At 42.3% G+C, this 18,628-nt stretch overlaps 2 protein-coding genes across 2 annotated transcripts; both read right to left on the bottom strand.

The window, feature by feature from the left end:
- Positions 1-7,638: 7,638 nt before the first annotated feature.
- Positions 7,639-8,589, bottom strand: LOC102558132 (olfactory receptor 6E1-like). The gene has a single exon (XM_006278124.3). The coding sequence runs from the start codon at positions 8,587-8,589 to the stop codon at positions 7,639-7,641; it is 951 nt and encodes a 316-aa protein (XP_006278186.3).
- Positions 8,590-17,677: 9,088 nt separating this feature from the next.
- LOC132251526 (olfactory receptor 6E1-like) lies at positions 17,678-18,628 on the bottom strand. The gene has a single exon (XM_059731359.1). The coding sequence runs from the start codon at positions 18,626-18,628 to the stop codon at positions 17,678-17,680; it is 951 nt and encodes a 316-aa protein (XP_059587342.1).

Genomic DNA, 18,628 nt, shown 5'->3' with positions numbered 1-18,628 from the left:
CACCATAACACCTCCCAAATTTAAGGAAGCAACCTAGCCCAAATAATATGAAATTAAGAATTGAAAAAAATATAGGCATAAAAAGGTGTTTGCCTCCTCATCAAATTTTAAATTTTTAGGGTTCAAAGTTTAGTGGGATTTGACTGCTGAAATACTAATAGAGTAGATTCCCTAAATGTCTCTGGGAGTGTGAACTAACGCTCAGCCTCTTGACAACATTCCTCAAGGCCTGCTTGACTTGCTTGTTCCTGAGTGTGTATACGAAGGGGGTGAAGACCTGGATGCCCAGAGCGTAAAGGAGTGCCAACACTTTGTCAAACTCTTCCCCTCTGTTTTCTGGGGGTCTGATGTACCTGCCTATGCAGCTGCCGTACAACACAGACACAACAGTCAGGTGAGCAGAGCAGGTGGAGAAAGCATTTTTCCTTCCTGCAGCAGACGGGATGCGCAGGATGGTGCTGATGATTCGGAGATAAGAGGCGATGTTGATTGCCAAAGTACTGAGTAAGGTGAATACTGCTGCAAATAAAGTTATTACTTCTATGAGCTGTGTATCCTGGCAGGAGAGATGGAAGAGAGGGGTGGTATCACAGAATAAGTGGTTGATGATGTTGGGACCACAGAATTTCAGCTTGGCCGTCACCACTGAGGGTGGGAGGACTAAAAGGAAACTAACTGTCCAAGAACCCATCAGTAAATGGAAACAGACCCTAGTATTCATGACGGTGGCATAACGTAATGGGTTGCAGACAGCTACATACCTATCAAATGACATGATAGACAAATAGAAAAAGACATTGGTTCCCAGGAAGAAAAAGAAAAATCCTTGAATGAAACATCCAGGAAGGGAAATAGTTTTTCTCTCTGACAAAAAATTGGAGAGCATCTTAGGAATGACAACCAAGGTTAAAGAGATTTCCAAGAGGGAGTAGTTTCGAAGGAAGAAATACATGGGGGTTTTGAGATGAACATCCACTAGCGTGATGAAAATGATGACAATGTTCCCCATCAGGATCAAGAAATAGATGATCAGGATAGCAACAAAGAGAAGGATTTCTATCCAGTGTTCAACAGCAAAACCCAAAAGGATAAATTCTGTTGCCTCAGTCTGATTCTCCATCTTCAGCTTCATTTGAATCATGGAAAAGCAAATAGGCTGAAGGAGACCCAATGCAGTTCATAAGCAGAATTAATGCAGCTGTTAAACATGGGAGAAGATGATAGCAGTTCATGCTTCATTGCAGGCTTTATGTTTAGGAGTTTAAAAATGTTCTTTTTAAAGCAACGAACATGGAGATTCTTGGCCGCAGAATTAACCATATTGATTGCTTTTGTCATCCTCTATGAAAAACATGAACCAGAATTTTCCCTTCCTAAATGACTGGTAGTTAACTGAGGAACCAATCAGGGACCAGGTGGTTAATGAGAACCAGTGCCTCAATGGGACATATTATGGTAGGTGGTGTGGAAATGTAGGTAATTTTTTCTCCTGAAAGTTTGGACTATGTAGAGTGCCTTCTTTCTCTGGGATTTCTCCACTGGGAATTCAACTACTCTGCTTCTGACATCTGTGTTTTATATTAGTGGGTGTTGACTTGACAAGCAAGACCAATGCTCAGGATCAGTAATATCGGGTTTATTAGACGAGGGTGTAACTATGCAAACATAAAACAAATACAAGAAACTAAAACAGGTACAAGAAACTGTTGGTACACACACACACACACACACACACACACACACACACACAAAGGTGACTGTGGGTTGGTAACTGGAGACTGAAATTGGCAGTGTGAGGTCATAGCCATGTGCCATGGGTTGATGATCGATGGCCAGCTGATGTCGTCCTGAGGCTGGGGTCTGGAGTGGGTCACCAGCTGCTCCTCTGTGGATGGCTGGTGCAAGTTACATGGTGGGGTGCTGGTCCAGATAGGGGAGGCATCCACCAGGGTCACTTTCCCCTGCCTCTTTATCAGGTAGTTCCCTTGTGATCTCTGTGGGTTGAAAGCCCAGATGGAAGAGGGGCTAACAGCTGTCATTTTCTCATTGATGAGAGTCCCTCCTGATGGGACCTGCATTTTCAAAGTGTCCATTCTTCTGACTGTTTTGGGTGGGGGATTCACAATGAGGATGGTGCTGGGTTACTGGAAATCCATACTGTTCCCGATTGCTTCCTGGAATCTTATTCACAATTGAATGCAGGCCTATTCCTGTGTATCGTTGTGTGCACAGTAAAATAGGCTACTGTGCATTAAAGGACATGTGTAGATGCACCCACTGAGGACTAAAGCATCAATGCTTTCTGTGGATAGCCAGCCTCAACAAATAAAAGCTATAAGATAAGAATTATCACAACAAAAACCTGGAAATGTTCTAATTCAGGGCTTTAAATCTTTGCTTTGAAAAGCACTGACCGTGGACACAGTTGGACTCCAGATCAGTAGTACGGACTGCTTTTGTTACCACCAATACGAACCATAAAGCAATGCCTGTCCATTCCATAAGTATTTGGTAGCTAGTCCAAAGACCAGAAGCCAATGGGCTAATGAGGACCTTTGCTGCCCTGAGACATGTTATGGAAAAACTGTCTACATATTGTTAAAAATGTGGTCTTTGTGTTCAATGTGGATCTCTTGTGTTTCCATGTTTGGTTTTTTCCCCCCGCCATCTCACAAGGAAGGCTTTGGTTGATTTTGTTTGCATATTTGACTATTGGGTCATTTTTCTGAGGGATCTGTTCAAAGTTTTCAGGAAATGGAAACAAGGTGGTTTCTTTATTACATTTCTTCTTTGATGAACAAAAGCAACAACCTCTATATTAAATCTAAGAGCCAACCAGAACAGGTATTTTTTTTTTTTTTTTATCATGATGCATTTCCTGGTTGCTTCTATGGATTAGAGTGCAGGAAAAATGGTAGTGCCTTGTTTCCACTAAAATTACCATTAAGAACATATGCCTCTTCTAACTGCTTGCATGACCACGTAGCCATGGAATAATAATACCTCACAATCCTCTTACATTATTGTGTCCTCATAATACCGCCCCGCCATATGCAAACAAGCCTAGTTTAGTGTTGTGTTTTATTGTTGCTGTGACTGTTCTTCTTCTTCTACTGTGTAGAATGGTTGTACCACAGAGCAGGTAATACGCACCCAACTCCACTTGCAAATTGTGAACCAAGTCTCCCATCCTCAACCTAACATGCATAAAACAATAAAACACCAGGAGATTTAAGGTGAGGAGGAATGTGTCAAAAAGGGGTTGGGAATCCTTGTAATAGCACTAAAGAATTAATATAGGCATTCCTGTATATCAAGGCATAACATTTCCAAAAGTATATTTGAAGCTGATAAACTATTATTGCTTTCAGCTATAAGACAGATTTCCACACTTCAGGGTGTAATGAGAAAGAAAAAAAAATAAATGGCCTATGCTGCTCATGCTTCATATCTGTCTGTCTAGCAAATCTTGACACCTACATGTCTAAAACTCTATCGTATGAATATGTTTAATTATTAAACTATTAAAAGGATACCAATGGAAATGAAAGTTTCTGAATCATTCACTCAGGTTTAATGGTGATAGAATAGGCAAGCAGATAAACAGATACACAGTCAGTAATAAAGAGACTCTTTCTTAGTTAAATGAACTTTTATTTCCTTACTCAGAGTCCAGATATATATATAATGATTGTCATTTAGAATTATAGTCCTATATTCTAGAGACTCTACTACCCCTTCCAGTTTGGTGCAATCTGCAAGTGAGCTAAGTGAATCCTCAATTGCACTCTTCAAGTCATGAATGAAGACATTGACCAGAACAGACACAGGACAGACCTCTGGGAGAACTCATGGGATACATCCTCCCGCTTGGATTTGGAGGCATTGATCATTATCCTTTGAGAATGACGATCTAAACTGGGATGAATACACCCATTTTGCAGTATTTTTTTTTTCTGAATTGTATTTCCTTACCTAGCAGCCATGCATTTTGGGATGAGTATGCTTTCATCTTTTGATACTGCTATGCACCTAGAAGGGGCGTATATGCATACCCAGACTTGGATGTGGCCAGTGCATAGCCTGCTGTACATGTTTGGTCTACTTACATGTGCAGTGGTCCATGTGAGTGTGTTACACATCAAGTGGTCCATGTGAGCAGGTTACACATCCAGGAAATGAATGGTTACTTCCACGACGTGTAAAAATGCCATGTAGATTACCAGAAAAACCTCCACTTGGATAACCAGAAAGAAACAGGTTGTGCAAGCCACCCTATAGGGCTCTTTGAAACTCCCTTTCTGTACTCTGTTACCTGGAGAGATTCAGAGACATTCAAAAACTGGCTGGAATGATCTAGTTGGGGATGATACTGCTTTGAACAGGGGGTGGGACTACATGAAATCCTGAGGTCCCTTTCCACCCCTAATTTTCTATGATTCTATGATTTCATCAAGGAATCTGTTTGTAAGGGCTGACCTTGCCATTTCTCATCACAGACCCCAGCCCCAAAATGGATTTCATGATAGCCATCTAAGAAGGAAAGAGACTAAGCTCACACAGGACTAAAACTGGTTTAAGACACAAGGATCATCTCATTGTCTTTCTTTTTTTTTTTTTTTTTACACTGCTGTAGGGCTTTGAAACTTCAATCAACCACCAAAAAAGTCACATTATGTTGTACTGTACAGATAAGTAATAAAATATAATTTAAGGACTGTACAGGTGTTCAACTACCCAATTTATCAGTCAGTTGCAAAAAAAATGTTTAATTCACAGAGCATTTTTTACAAGTTGACTTCATTAATCTTCAGGTTTGCAGGAATACAGTTTGCAGGTCCTTGTATCTCAGCACCTTGTCATCACTACTATAGTCAAACTCACTGCTCCACGTGAGGCTGAGATATCCTGATTTTGAATAGATCTGCCAGTTTTAAGGAATCTCCAACATTTTAAAGCTATGTTGTTATATAACCAGAAAAAAAAATGAGACAAAAAAACAAAAACAAAAAACAAAAACCAAACAATCCTGTTGTGAAATACATTTTCTGGAATAATAATAATAACAAATAATGTTCTGCGCTCACTCAGTCCTCGGGCCCGTACTGTTCAATAACTTCCTTGGCGACTTGGACAAGGGGGCGAAAAGCACCTTGTTCAAGTTCGCAGATGACACTAGGTTGCCCTCTTGACAAGTGAGCATGCTAGAAGAGAGTGACAGGCTACAACTAGATCTAGACAGGTTACAGAGGTGGACAGATGAGAATAGGGTGGGTTTCAATACAGACAAGTGCAAGGTGTTGCATCTGGGCAGGAAGAACCAGCAGCATACCTACAGGCTGGGGAACTCCCTTGTTGTCAGCACAGAGACAAAAAGGGATCTTGGAGTCATTATTGATTCCAAAATGAACATGGGCCACCAGTGTGGGGTTACGGTCAGGAAGGCTAACTGCACCTTGTCATGCATCCACAGATGCATCTCGAGCAGGTCCAAGGAGGTGATCCTCCCCCTCTATGCGGCATTGGCCAGGCTTCAGTTGGAGTACTGCGTCCAGTTCTGGGCACCACACTTCAGGAGGGATGTGGATAGCATTGAGAGGGTCCAGAGGAGGGCCACCCGCATGATCCAGGGGCAGCAGGGTAGGACCTATGAGGAGAGGCTACGGGACCTGAACCTGTTCAGCCTCCACAAGAGAAGGCTGAGAGGGGATCTAGTGGTCACCTATAAACTTGCCAAGGGGGACCAGCAGGCAATGGGAGAGTCCCCATTCCACTGAGCACTACCAGAAGGAACAAGGAACAACGGCCGTAAGTTGACTGAGAGTTGATTCAAGCTAGATATCAGGAGGCACTACTACACTGTCAGGGCAGCTAGGATCTGGAACCTACTTCCAAGGGAAGTTGTACTTGCCCCTACCCTGGGAGTCTTCAGAAGGAGGCTAGACAATCACCTAACCAGGGTCGTTTGACCCCAGCATCCTTTCCTGCCCATGGCAGGGGGTTGGACTTGATGATCTGCTTAGGTCCCTTCCAACCCTACAAACTACGAAACTATGAAAGTATGAAAATCAGTGTAAACTGCCACAGTAAATATGAAAAGCATGTAGGATGGTACAACCAAAACCTGCTACATACATGGGAAGATACATCAGAATGTTGTAATGAAATACAGTCATTAATCAATAAACTGTAAGATGTATGGCACTAAAAGTGATCATATGTGGGGAACAAAGGGGCTTTATATATAGGTATTAAATAAGTAGAATAGGAATATGGATTGCCAACCAGTCTGGACACCTGGTTGATAGCATGAATCAGGGCAACATAGAGTTTGTACTCACCGGCTTCCATCTGATTAATTGAATTGCTTTGTGTTAAGACCTAACAGGTCCTTTGAGATGTCAGAGCAGGATTTTAACTTGTATCAGCCCAGCATTCTGCAGAGATAACAATGTACACTCCTGTTGGGCAAGCTCCCACCCGCTTCTCATGGATTTCCAACGTACATTTCTCCCTATTCTAAGATTTGTATTTTGTGTTTAGTAAATATAATGATTTCAGATCAAACGTGTCTGTGCTTTCTTCACATTAGTGATTCTGTACCATTATGCCGTGGCATGTTGAGGTGTCAGTTATTTCAAGGATGCTGCAGGGTGCCACACAATGTTAGCACCGTTAGACTTGAAAACATGCTTCACAAGATAAATACAGACATTTCAAAGAAAAATCCATAGTGTTTAAAACATTCTGTTGTATTGAAGTTGTGGTCTTCCTTTGCTCTTTGCAACAGGAGAATTGCTCTATTATTTTTCGGTTGTTAAAAAGACATGAAAACCTTGATCTGGCATTTTTCAATGAGTGCTTTGGGTTTAGAAAGATTGAAAACCATGGCTTTACCAGTTGTGTACACAGGAAAAGATACAGCATGAGAAAACATATAACTAAGAAGCTATACCCATATCAGGACCATAATATCTAATGCAGAATGCATAAGAGGAAGAGAAAGTGGAAAACAGTGAAACAGTCAGACATTAATACTGAAGAGTAAAGAGAAAAAAAAACTGCAAACAAAACTGAAATCACTCTAATATACAGTTGCAAATCATTGCTAGGTTTGGAGGAGCAGAGTTTGAAAGAGGATTTTAAAAGACAAAGAGAAGAGTGTTGCAAGGAGAGTTACAAGAGTTTTAGGAGGTTGCAAATAGTAACTTAAATATTATAAAAAAGCTTAACTGCTCATCAGAGTCCAACAGCCTAACAGCTAACTGGGCTGCATCCTTACGTCTTGACGGGACTCACAGCCAATGCCAATCAGGGTAACTATGTAACTGCCAACACATCTACCCACCTTTAGCTTGCCAAGCTGCAAGATGTGGTACCTTTTAGAGCTGAGTTTACTTGAGGCATTCTCTAGCACAGGTCCAGAGGCAGCTCTCATCACTCTGAGACTGTAACAACATCCCTCCAGCTCTTCACCATGATACCTTCCAAATTTAAATAACCATCATACTACAAATAATATGAAAATAAAAATTGGAAGAATTATAGATATAAAAAGGTCTTCCCATCAAATTTGCAGTTTTTAAGGTCCAAATGTCAATGGCATTGATGTCTTCAAATACTAATGGAGTAAAGTGCCTAAGCACCTTTGAGGATGTGCACTTCAATGCTCTCCCTCTTGACAACATTCCTCAAAGCCTGCTTGTCTTGCTTGTTCCTGAGTGTGTATATGAAGGGGGTGAAGACCTGGATGCCCAGAGCGTAAAGGAGAGCCAACACTTTATCAATCTCTTCCCCTCTGTTTTCTGGGGGTCTGATGTACCTGCCTATGCAGCTGCCGTACAACACAGACACAACAATCAGGTGAGCAGAGCAGGTGGAGAAAGCATTTTTCCTTCCTGCAGCAGACGGGATGCGCAGGATGGTGCCAATGATTCGGAGATAAGAGGCGATGTTGATTGCCAAAGTACTGAGTAAGGTGAATACTGCAGCAAATAAAGTCATTAATTCTATGAGCTGTGTATCCTGGCAGGAGAGTTGAAAGAGAGGGGTGGTATCACAGAATAAGTGGTTGATGATGTTGGGACCACAGAATTTCAGCATGGCCGTCATCACAGAGGGTGGAAGGACTAAAAGAAAACTGACTCCCCACGAACCCATCAGCAACTGGAAACAGACCCTAGCATTCATGATGGTGGCATACCGTAATGGGTTGCAGACAGCTACATACCTATCAAATGACATGATAGACAGATAGAAAAAGACATTGGTTCCCAGGAAAAAAAAGAAAAAAATCTGACTGAAACATCCAGGAAGGGAAATGGTTTTTCTCTCTGTCAAAAGGTTGGAGAGCATCTTAGGAATGACAACCAGGGTGAAAGAGATTTCCAAGAGGGCATAGTTTCGAAGAAAGAAATACATGGGCATTTTGAGATGTGTGTCTACTAATGTGATGAAGATGATGACAATGTTCCCCACCAGGATGAAGAAGTAGGTGATCAGGATACCAAGAAACAGTAGAATCTCAAGCCAGCGTTTAACAGCAAAACCCAAAAGGATAAACTCTTTTGCCTCAGTCTGATTCTCCATGTTCAGCTTCCTTTGAATCGTGGAAAAGAAAATAGGTTGAAGAGGGAGCCTCAGTGTAGTTCATAACCACAAGTAATGCAGCTGTTAAATGTAAGAGAAGGAGATAGCAGTTCATGCGTCATTCCAGGCTTCAAACTTAAGACTGTAAATAGTTGCTGGAGACTCTTGAACATGCATGAACGTGGAGATGCTTTTCTAGACGCTCCATGACCATAGAAATACTCTGTCATATGTCAACAGTATTGAATGTTTTTGTCACACATCACCTATGAAAAGCAGAATTTTCCCTCCCCAGATGACTGGCACCTAGCTCATAACCAGTCAGGACCTGGATGGTTAATGAGGATCACTGCCTCAGTGGGACATATTATTGAATTAATCTTGGTGGGGAACTCTAAATTATTTTTTCTCCTGAATGCTTGGACTGTGTAGAGTGCTGTCTTTCATTGGTTTTCCATTGGAAATTTGCTCTCCTTCTGAATACTGTTTTATGCTAGTGAGAAACTATAAAGAATCTATAGGAAATGCAAAGGGATTTCAATGACCATTAAGACACCCAACATTTTGAGATTCTCATTTCTAAAAAGGAAAGTAAGTGTCCTTCTCAGTCTTTGAAACCAGAAAAAATCTTCAATACAAATAAACATACCTTAATTTGTCATGAACCAGTATGGTTCTACCGAACGAAAAAACCAAATCTAATATAGAATAAAATTTTGAAAGTGTTCTACAATAATTAAAAATATTAATTTTCTGTGTTTTTCACAAACAATTATTTTTTGTTTCCTGTTTTCACTTCTTTCAAATTCAAAACCATTAGGGCCGTGCGAAGCTTCGGGTGCTGATTCAGTTCAGAGGAGATTCAGCCCTTTTGGGTGGCCGAATCAAATCAGAGGACCAATTAAAAGGTCTGAATCGATTCAAAGCTCTCTGAATCAACTTGGAAAAGACTCGGAGAGCTTCACTGATTTGGCAGTCCCCACTGGCTGCAGCAGGGAGCTGGTCCCAGACTCCAAGCTGGTAAATAGGGGGTGGGGGAGGGGAGGCTGGAGGAGTGGGGAAGGGGCTGGGGGGACCCCCATGAGTGCCCCCAATCCCCACCCGCTCTCCCCCCATGGCTTCCCTGCCCACCCCAGCTCCCAACCCTTTAAAAAAAACCAACACTCACCAGCTGCTGCAGCAGCCACAGGACTTCTGGGGGCTCGTGGAGGACCCCTCACTAGGGAGCAGCAGGCTGGCCTGGCACACAAGAAAGCCAATCAATGGTGGCCCGAGGCTAGGGTCTGGTGCCTTTGGACCTGTGACGGCGGTAGGTATTATAAGGCTTGCTACCACTGCGCTGAGCTCGTCTGTCTACAGGTGGCGACAAGGTGGACCTTGGCTTTGGATCACCTGGTGTGCCAAAGCCAAGTGCCGTCTTTCATTGGTTTTGAGCTGGGGGAGCACTCAAGGGATGGGGCCTGGCAGGGTTCCCCCCGGCCCCTTCCTCACTCCTCCAGCCTCCCCTCCCCTGCCCCCTATTCTCCAGCTTGGAGCCTAGGTCCAGCTCCCTTCTGCAGCCAGTGGGGACTGCCCAAATCTTATGTTTTCTCTCCTGCCACAGCTTTGATGACATATATTCCCAGGAGGCACTGCCCATGGTGATCCTGCCTGGTCTCGATCCCGGTTTCTTCTGTGAGGCTCACCTTGGGAATGTGGTCCCCTCTGTCTGCAGCTTTCCCCCACTGCTGCAGGGTGGCCTGCCTCTGCTTTGGGGGCTTTGGAGAAAGGTGGGGACTTCCCTTTGAGCACGCTTGCACTGGTGCCAGGCTGAGCAGAAACAAGGACAAGGGGGTTCTGCCTCCTGAGATGCAGCAGCGTTACCTCGATAGTGAAATTTTTCACCTCCTTGCTCCGGCTGATCTGCCTTTTTCAGTGCTGGCACATAGCAAACTGGAGATGATCTGCCAGCTCAAAATGCTCCCACACTACACTACTCACAAGCTTCTGGGTTGAGGGTGGGGATGCTGCCTTATCCCCCTCCTCAGCAGGCTGAGTCACAGGAGCAAGAGGAGCTGCATCAGCTGAGCCAGTTGCCTGAGTCTCCACAACCTCAACCTCCTCTGATGTGCTGCTTTCTGAAGAAGGAGACCTAGGTCTAGAGGACCTTTGAGAGGTGTGGAGCACAAACTCTGATACCCACTCAATCCCCAGAATTGCTTGAGCCAGAGCGCTCAGGTCCCCTGGTTGCAGCTCCTCCTCCGGCAGTGGGAGGCTCACATTGGGCGATGACATTGGAGTGGAGGAGACAATGATTCTGCTGCTGGTGCCTATTTTTGGAGTTATGGGAGGTGGTGCAGGTGCAGGGAGATCAGGTACAGGTACTGCTCCCACCTCCTTGCTTCCACTGGCAGCAGAAGGCTCATGGCTGCTTGGGAAGAGGATGTGTCTATGTTTGGGGGAGGTGGGGAACTTGCAGCTCTAGCTCTCCCCCTACTCCCTCTCCCTCCCCTGCCAGAAGACCTGGCACCTGCCTTTCCAGCACGCTTCATATTAATCTTTCCTGTGCTGCAAAAGGTGTGTGTGACTGCGTGACTTCTTCTATGTGTTGCTTACTCTCTGTGTTGTTGTGTGGGTGTACTGGAGCCGGGTATGCTGACTCTTGATTATGATTATTAATAATAATAACTCTATAAAAATATGTGCTGTGTCTTGTCTTCTTCTGAGGTGTGATATTATACAACTAATGAATGTGACTGTGTGACTTCTATGTGTGTGTAAGTGTATGCAATGCGTGCCTCTCTGCACTGTGACGGATCACACTGCCAGGGAAAACACTGAGCTTTTTCATTGAGAAGTACTGGGGGAAAAAACAAACCAATATAAATTTAAAGAAATGAATTGGAAGTGGACAGATGCTAAGCTAAGCTATAACTTATCCAATCCTTTCTAACAGCAAAAAGTAGCAGGCCACTGACTAGGAAGCCAGGCCAGTAGCTACAGTACCTTTGAGATGCTGTTGCTTAGACAGAAAAAGCTCAGAAAAGGAACAGAAAAGCCTACACTCAGAGGTGTTTATGCTGTTTCTACATCCCTCCCCGCAGACATTGTGATTGGAAGGGCAATTAGAGAGAAGTCACAGTCACTGGCCAGCTAAAGATGTCAGTCCTCCCCCTCTGCTCCCCCGCCCTCTTCTAAGTTTCTGTTTCCCCATAAAGACTGCCTTCCAAATCGCCAAATCTCTTCTGAATCTTTTCTGAATCTATGTGGAGGCTATGAATCAATTTGAAAAGTTTTAAGCTTCATTAATTCAATACAGATTCAGAGATTCAGCATCCGAATCGGGCCGAATCTTTTCTGAATCAAATTGCAAATCGAAGCTTCACACAGGCCTACTAAAAACCATCCGGCCATACTTCCCAATTCACAATATGATAATATCGGTGGACATTACATGCAAATGAAAACTATTTTCCACTTAATAAATGAAGTTCCTAAAATAATTACTTTTGCAGGCCAGGCTATTCCAGGCTCACCCTACCAGTTACATTGAATGCCCTCCCTCCCTCTTCTCTCTATCATAACGTTCCATGCACTTCCTTAATAGAAAATATTTGTGACTAAAACATAGGTACTAAGTGAGGATAAGCACTTCCAAAAATTCATATTGGTGATGATGATGATGATGAAGATGATGATAATCACAGCAATTGGAAGCATTTCAATTTATTTAATATTTTAAATATTTGCTTTGTAAAACACTGAACGGGGAGACAACTTGACACCATATCAGTAGCACTGACTATTTTTTGACTACTTATGCAAAGTATTAGGCCCAGTGTCAGCAACCTATGACCCACAAAGAGGTCCAATGTGGCCCACAAAGGTCCCACTTGGCATGATCTGTGCTGCGCTATCCTTCCCCTCTGTGGAAGAGTCTTCTCTTTTGTGGTGCCTGCTCTTCCCTTGCTGCATAGTGTACAGGAACATGCAGTGAGAGTGAGTCCTGGCATCCGACCCGTGCAGCTGGGAGAGGGCTCAGTCTTTCAGCCCACACACACAGAGCCAGATTACAAGCTTCAGTCCGTGCTGGCAAAAGGCTGCAAACCCTGCATTAGGCAATTCTTCCCTTCTCAGGTGCTTTGTACCTAGCTGAGGTATCAGCCAGGAACCAGTTGACTGATGTGGACCTCAGATGTCTTGGCACATTATGAAAAAAGACTTTCTACATTTCTTTTTCTTCTTTTTAAAAGTTTGGTTAATGTAGAACTTTTCCCCTTTGGTTTTCTTCTCATATCGAGGCCCTTCACTGCATTGTCTGACCACATTTGCATATTAGATCATTTTCAGCAGAACCTGTTCCAAGTTTGCAGGAAAGGAAATGACATGAAGAAAAAAATGAGATTAATTTCTATGTTTGCTTTTATTTCGATGAACAAAAGATTTACCAGTATATTAAATTCAAGAGCTAACAAGACCTCTGTGGGCATTGTCATGACTTCCTATAGTGGGATTTGGGCATTCTTTTTCTCATTGAAGAATATTCCACCTTATGTCTGTTATGTACTGAATTATCCATCCACCTCTGGGCTATTCTGTATGTGACAAACATTTTGGCAGAAGTCAGAATTCTTGCTCTTTCATCCAAACACTAGCTACACACTGGATCCTTATACGGTATAAGGTACCACGCTTCCTATTACTTCATTGAAGCTATTATGATTTATAAAACATAGAGTGGATTCTAGGACCTTCTCCTTGAACTGAATAAAACCAATTGCACAACAATTAATTATTCAATCTTCTTTTTTTTTTCCGGATCAACATTTGATCCCAACAAAATCTTGATTGAAAGAATATTTTCAAAACAGATATTTTAGATCTATTGCCTTTTTATCAGAGATTTACTTTATAACCTTTTTTTAGCCTTTTTATTATTAGTAAAATTTAAAACCAAAATGTTAAACTTCTCATTTGTGAAAAGATTACTAAATATGGTTCTAGTTTTTGAAGACACAAAAAAATCAGTAGGATATTTCAAAACTTCCTTTAATGTTTCAGCTCATTAAACAGGTCCCTGCTAAACCAAATTGGTCTTCTGCCATACTTGCTAGCATTTCTGCATATCAGGATGATGGACATACAGATTTTGCAATGAACAAATAATGGATAATCTAGATCATTTGTTAAGATGCGTGCAATCAACACATAAAATAGCTTTTAGGGAAAAACCCCCCCAAAGAAGACTTGTCTGGAATTCTTTATTAAAGGATGATTCTGCCTCGAGAAGGGGAGTGGACAATACGCGCCCCTCCCTACTCCCTTCCACATTTACTTTTTTTTAATAAATCTGTAAAGCTTTATGGAAAAGTATAAGGTCTAACAACTAGGAACCAGGAATGCAAATCAGATCTATAATTTAGGAAAAGGGGAAAGACTCCATCTTGGAAAGCTCTGAAAATATTTGGGAATTTTAGAAAATACCATCATTCTCCTACTTCAGCTCTGGGGATGAAAAGGCCAATGTGTCTTTTGGATATGTATTAAAGAAAAAGTTAATAGGAGTTTTAAAGTTGCAGCGTGAGCTGGTTGAAACAAACATCCATTGTTAGATCAGCATTGTCCAGTAAAATAACATTACATTGCATAACTTTCAAGTAACTCTAGTTATATCATTGTACATTTGGCAGTGATGTAATCCTTACTGGACTACTGCATCCATTTCTATTGTCCACACTTTTAAAATATCAAAATGTTGCCAAAGACTATTCATCTCTTGAAGCAATGCCTGAGCACGGGGCTAGGTTTTATTTCACCCCCATGGGGTATCTAAGTGGACTGAGGCAGCTAACTGTAATTCTAATGCAGCCCGTGGCCATTTCAGAAGTCCTCTGATTGTTGTGGGTTGTCCCTTCCTTTGAGAATTATTTTTCTCCAAGTAATTAAGTGCACAAAAGAGAAAGAGACTAAACATGAGCTATTTATAGTCATTCACTTGACCATAAGCAGTGATAAGCACTTGATCATAGATGAAAAGTGTCAGGGATACTTGTTATAGTTGCAGTCAGTGATCACATCCCACCTAGGTCATCTCAGCTCCAGACTAAATGATCCCAGTTTTTCCAGCTTTCCTTACACATCATGTTTTCCATGCCTGAAGCCCTTTTTTGTGTCTGGAACATTTGGTGTTCTTGGGACACTAATCTGAGGATTTTCTTGGGTATCTAGGGCTAAAAAGAGACCAATAGTTTAATCCAGGGCTGACTCTCCAGGGTCTTAATTTACGTCGAAACTGACTAGAACAATCATTTACAATGGCACTTAACTGGAATTAATCTTGATTGTCCTGGGGCAGTGGTAATTTGGTATTTTATGGATAATTAGGGTGGGACGATGGTTAGTATAATTGTAGGACACCAAATTAAAAGGCTTTCTCCTAGGGGAAATAAGTGGTCTGTTTTCAGCCTGTGAATTCAACTTGGGGTACTGTATTGGGACTTGACGTCATCACCAGATGTCCAAGAAATGTTTCAGGCAATCAAACTCTCACCAGGCTAGCCAAACCTCCTCTGAAGAGGCTTTCTTGTTAATCTTTTACTGTGTGCATGAAAGTGTTTTGGAAAATGTATTGCATAGTCTGTCCTTGCAAAGCTTGGCCTCCTTTAATCACAAGACACGTCAGGTGTGGCTAGTCTTAATCTTGACCCAAGGAAGTTGAGCAGTTTAACAGCTTGTCTGAAATGGTACGAGGAGATAATGGAGGATTTCTCAACCCTAGCAAAAAGTTTATCTCGCACCTGGTAGACATATTAGGATGAACAGCATTATTTCCATTGCTCATTAACAAGCCCTGCAGGAGATACCAACTCTACTTCTCATGGGAATCCCCAGGAGGAATGTATTCAAGTAATACTGAATTGCTCACTTTTTTAACCAGTCTGATTTCTAGTCCCTGCCTGGCCACAAACAGGCATGAGGTATGGGGAGGGCAGTACTGGGAAGGTCTGTATTCCCTACTCACTGTCTTGCCCTCCCAGCTCATTTTATAAGCCGTAGGAACAGAGGGGGTTCCTGTGCTATTAAATCTAACCCCCAAAAGCAAAATAGCATTTAATAGAGCTGTTCAGAAACTTAGATTTATAAAAAAGCAGCCCCTCTCCTGTCATGTGAGTCCTCTCTCCCTCTGCTCCTAGAGACCTCAAGGGCACAATGGTTTGATGTGTGTTTGTGTGTGCGTATACATACACAAACCAGGGACAGCACACAGGAAGTCCAAATATTTGCCATTGATCTTAGTCTCTGTCTGTGTCTCTCCCCATACATATTTATTTGTACACCTAATTCATTATGCACTGTCTCTATGCCTCTCTCTCCCCATAACTATGCATGTGTATGCCGGTCTCTCTCTCACTCTTGCCTCAATACACGCGCACTGTGTTCACAATACACGCCTAGCTGTTTACATCTCTGCCCCATACATACTTATCTGCATGTCTGTCTGTCTGTCTCTCTGAACCCTATATAATCCATCCCTCTATCCCTGTATCTTATGCCAATGTTTTCACCTTTTAATAATCCTTTCTTAATGCCTCTCTGTGTGCAGACAAATATTCTTGAGAAGCCCATTATACTTTTTTGAAAAAATATGTTTGGGATTTTGGTTATCTGAATGGCACTGAATTAAACTGTTCTTATTCCAGTTAGCTGGAGCTTTGATCCGCTGTGTTAACTGTTGCTCTATCTGATTTCTGCCAGCTGGGATTCTGGCTTAGGGTTTTTGGTTGTACTTTCACAGTCAATGGTCTTCCAGGAAAAAGGCTGACTGGCTCATCTAGAGGAAGATGGGCTGGCTACTGCTCTTCTTACCTCACTGTTGGGTGTCCTGAGTGTGTCTCCTTCCTCACTGTGCAGCAGATCTTCTTTGTGGTGCAAGCCAGTATTGCATTGCCGAGGACATCTGATCACAACTAAAATACTTCCAGACTAAGGATCACTCTCTCATACTAAGCATGTCTTTTCAATATGGAGCAACCTCTTTTTCATGAGTGCATGTATGTACCAGCACTCTTCTAAGTGCATGATAAAAGCAAATTTAGCTGAACTTGAAAGCTGGATACTATAGCCTGGTAGCATGAAGTGTCACAGGCATTTTTTTTTTTTTTGCTTCAGCTACCCAAAAACCATTCATGTTGTTCACAATTCATTTTCTTTAAGTGACTTAGGCACTTAGAAACCTGTGTTACTTTGACTTCCAAAAACACTTTAGTGTTTTTAATGTATAACTCCTGTTTGAAAAAAGGAGCTAGACTCCTTAAGGTCTAAATTTACAGAAGTATTTAGTAATGTCATAGCTTTGATTGTCAAGCAATTAGGCAAGAAGCAAGTATTTTTGTGGGCGATATCTTCTATTGCACCAATTGCTTGGCTGGAAAATGGTTAGAGAGGCATTCTTTATCCGTGCCTTGCAATCATTCAAAAGTGTGTCCAATTATCCCAACCATTTAACGTCAATAAAAGATATCGCGCACAAAAAATCTTGCCGATCAAAAAGCTTCTTAGGCATCTAAACATGCACATGCACAGTGGTCCATGTGAGTGGGTTGGACACAGTGGTCCATGTGAGTGGGTTATGCACAGTGGTCCATGTGAGTGGGCTACACATTCAGGAATAGAATGGTACTTGTACATGGCTGCCAAAAATGCCATGTAGATGACCAAAAAAATAGCCGCTTAGATAACCTGAAAGAAACAGCATTCCTCCCTATATGATAAACCCAGAGATTACAAATAAGAAACCATAGCGTAAAAAACATTGAACCCTGTTTTGGTCTTTCTTCCCATATTCAGTGACAAGGTACCCGTCAGAGCTGAGTTCACTTTGGCATCCTCTGGCACAGGTCAAGAAGAAGCTGTAATTATTTTGAGGTTGTAACAAGATCCCTTCATCTCTTCACCATAACATCAATCACATCATAGTCCAAATAATATGAAAGTAACAACTGAAAGAATTATAGACAGAGAAGGTGCTTTCTTCCTTATCAAAATTTAAAATTTTAGGGTCCAAACTTTCAAAGCATTGATGGCCTTATATTCTAATAGAGTAAAGTGCCTAAACACCTTTGCAGATGGGAATGCTGAAGCTCACCCTCTTGAAAGTCTTCATCAAGGCCTCTTTGACTTGCTTGTTCCTGAGTGTGTATATGAAGGGATTGAAGATCTGGATGCCCAGGGTGTAGAGAAGAGCCAACACTTTATCAAAATCTTCCCCTCTGTTTTCTGGGGGTCTGATGTACCTGCCTATGCAGCTGCCGTACAACACGGACACAACAGTCAGGTGAGCAGAGCAGGTGGAGAAAGCATTTTTCCTTCCTGCAGCAGATGGGATGAGCAGGATGGTGCCGATGATTTGGAGATAAGAGGCGATGTTAATTGCCAAAGTACTGAGTAAGGTGAATACTGCAGCAAATAAAGTCATTACTTCTATTAGTCTTGTATCCTGGCAGGAGAGTTGCAAGAGAGGGGTGGTATCACAGAAGAAGTGGTTGATGATGTTGGGACCACAGAATTTCAGTTTGGTGGTCATCACTGAGGGTGGAAGGACTAAGAGGAAACTGACTCCCCATGAACCCATCAGCAACTGGAAACAGACCCTAGTATTCATGATGGTGGCATACCGTAATGGGTTGCAGACAGCTACGTACCTATCAAACGACATGACAGACAGATAGAAAAAGCCATTGGTCCCCAGGAAGAAAAAGAAAAAAGCCTGAATGAAACATCCGGGAAGGGAAATAGTTTTTCTCTCTGCCAAAAGGTTGGAGAGCATCTTAGGAATGACAACAAAGGTGAAAGGGATTTCCATGAGGGAGTAGTTTCGAAGGAAGAAATACATGGGGGTTTTGAGATGAGTGTCCACCAGTGTGATGAAGATGATGGAAATGTTCCCCAGCAGTATCAAGAAGTAAGTGAGCAGGATTGCAACAAAGAGTAGGATCTCCAGCCAGCGTTCAACAACAAAACCCAAGAGGATAAATTCTGTCATCTCAGTCTGATTCTCCAT

Source organism: Alligator mississippiensis, chromosome 7 (assembly GCF_030867095.1).
Source record: "Alligator mississippiensis isolate rAllMis1 chromosome 7, rAllMis1, whole genome shotgun sequence".
Taxonomy (NCBI): Eukaryota; Metazoa; Chordata; order Crocodylia; family Alligatoridae; genus Alligator; species Alligator mississippiensis.
This window is presented reverse-complemented; position numbering and strand designations above follow the sequence as displayed.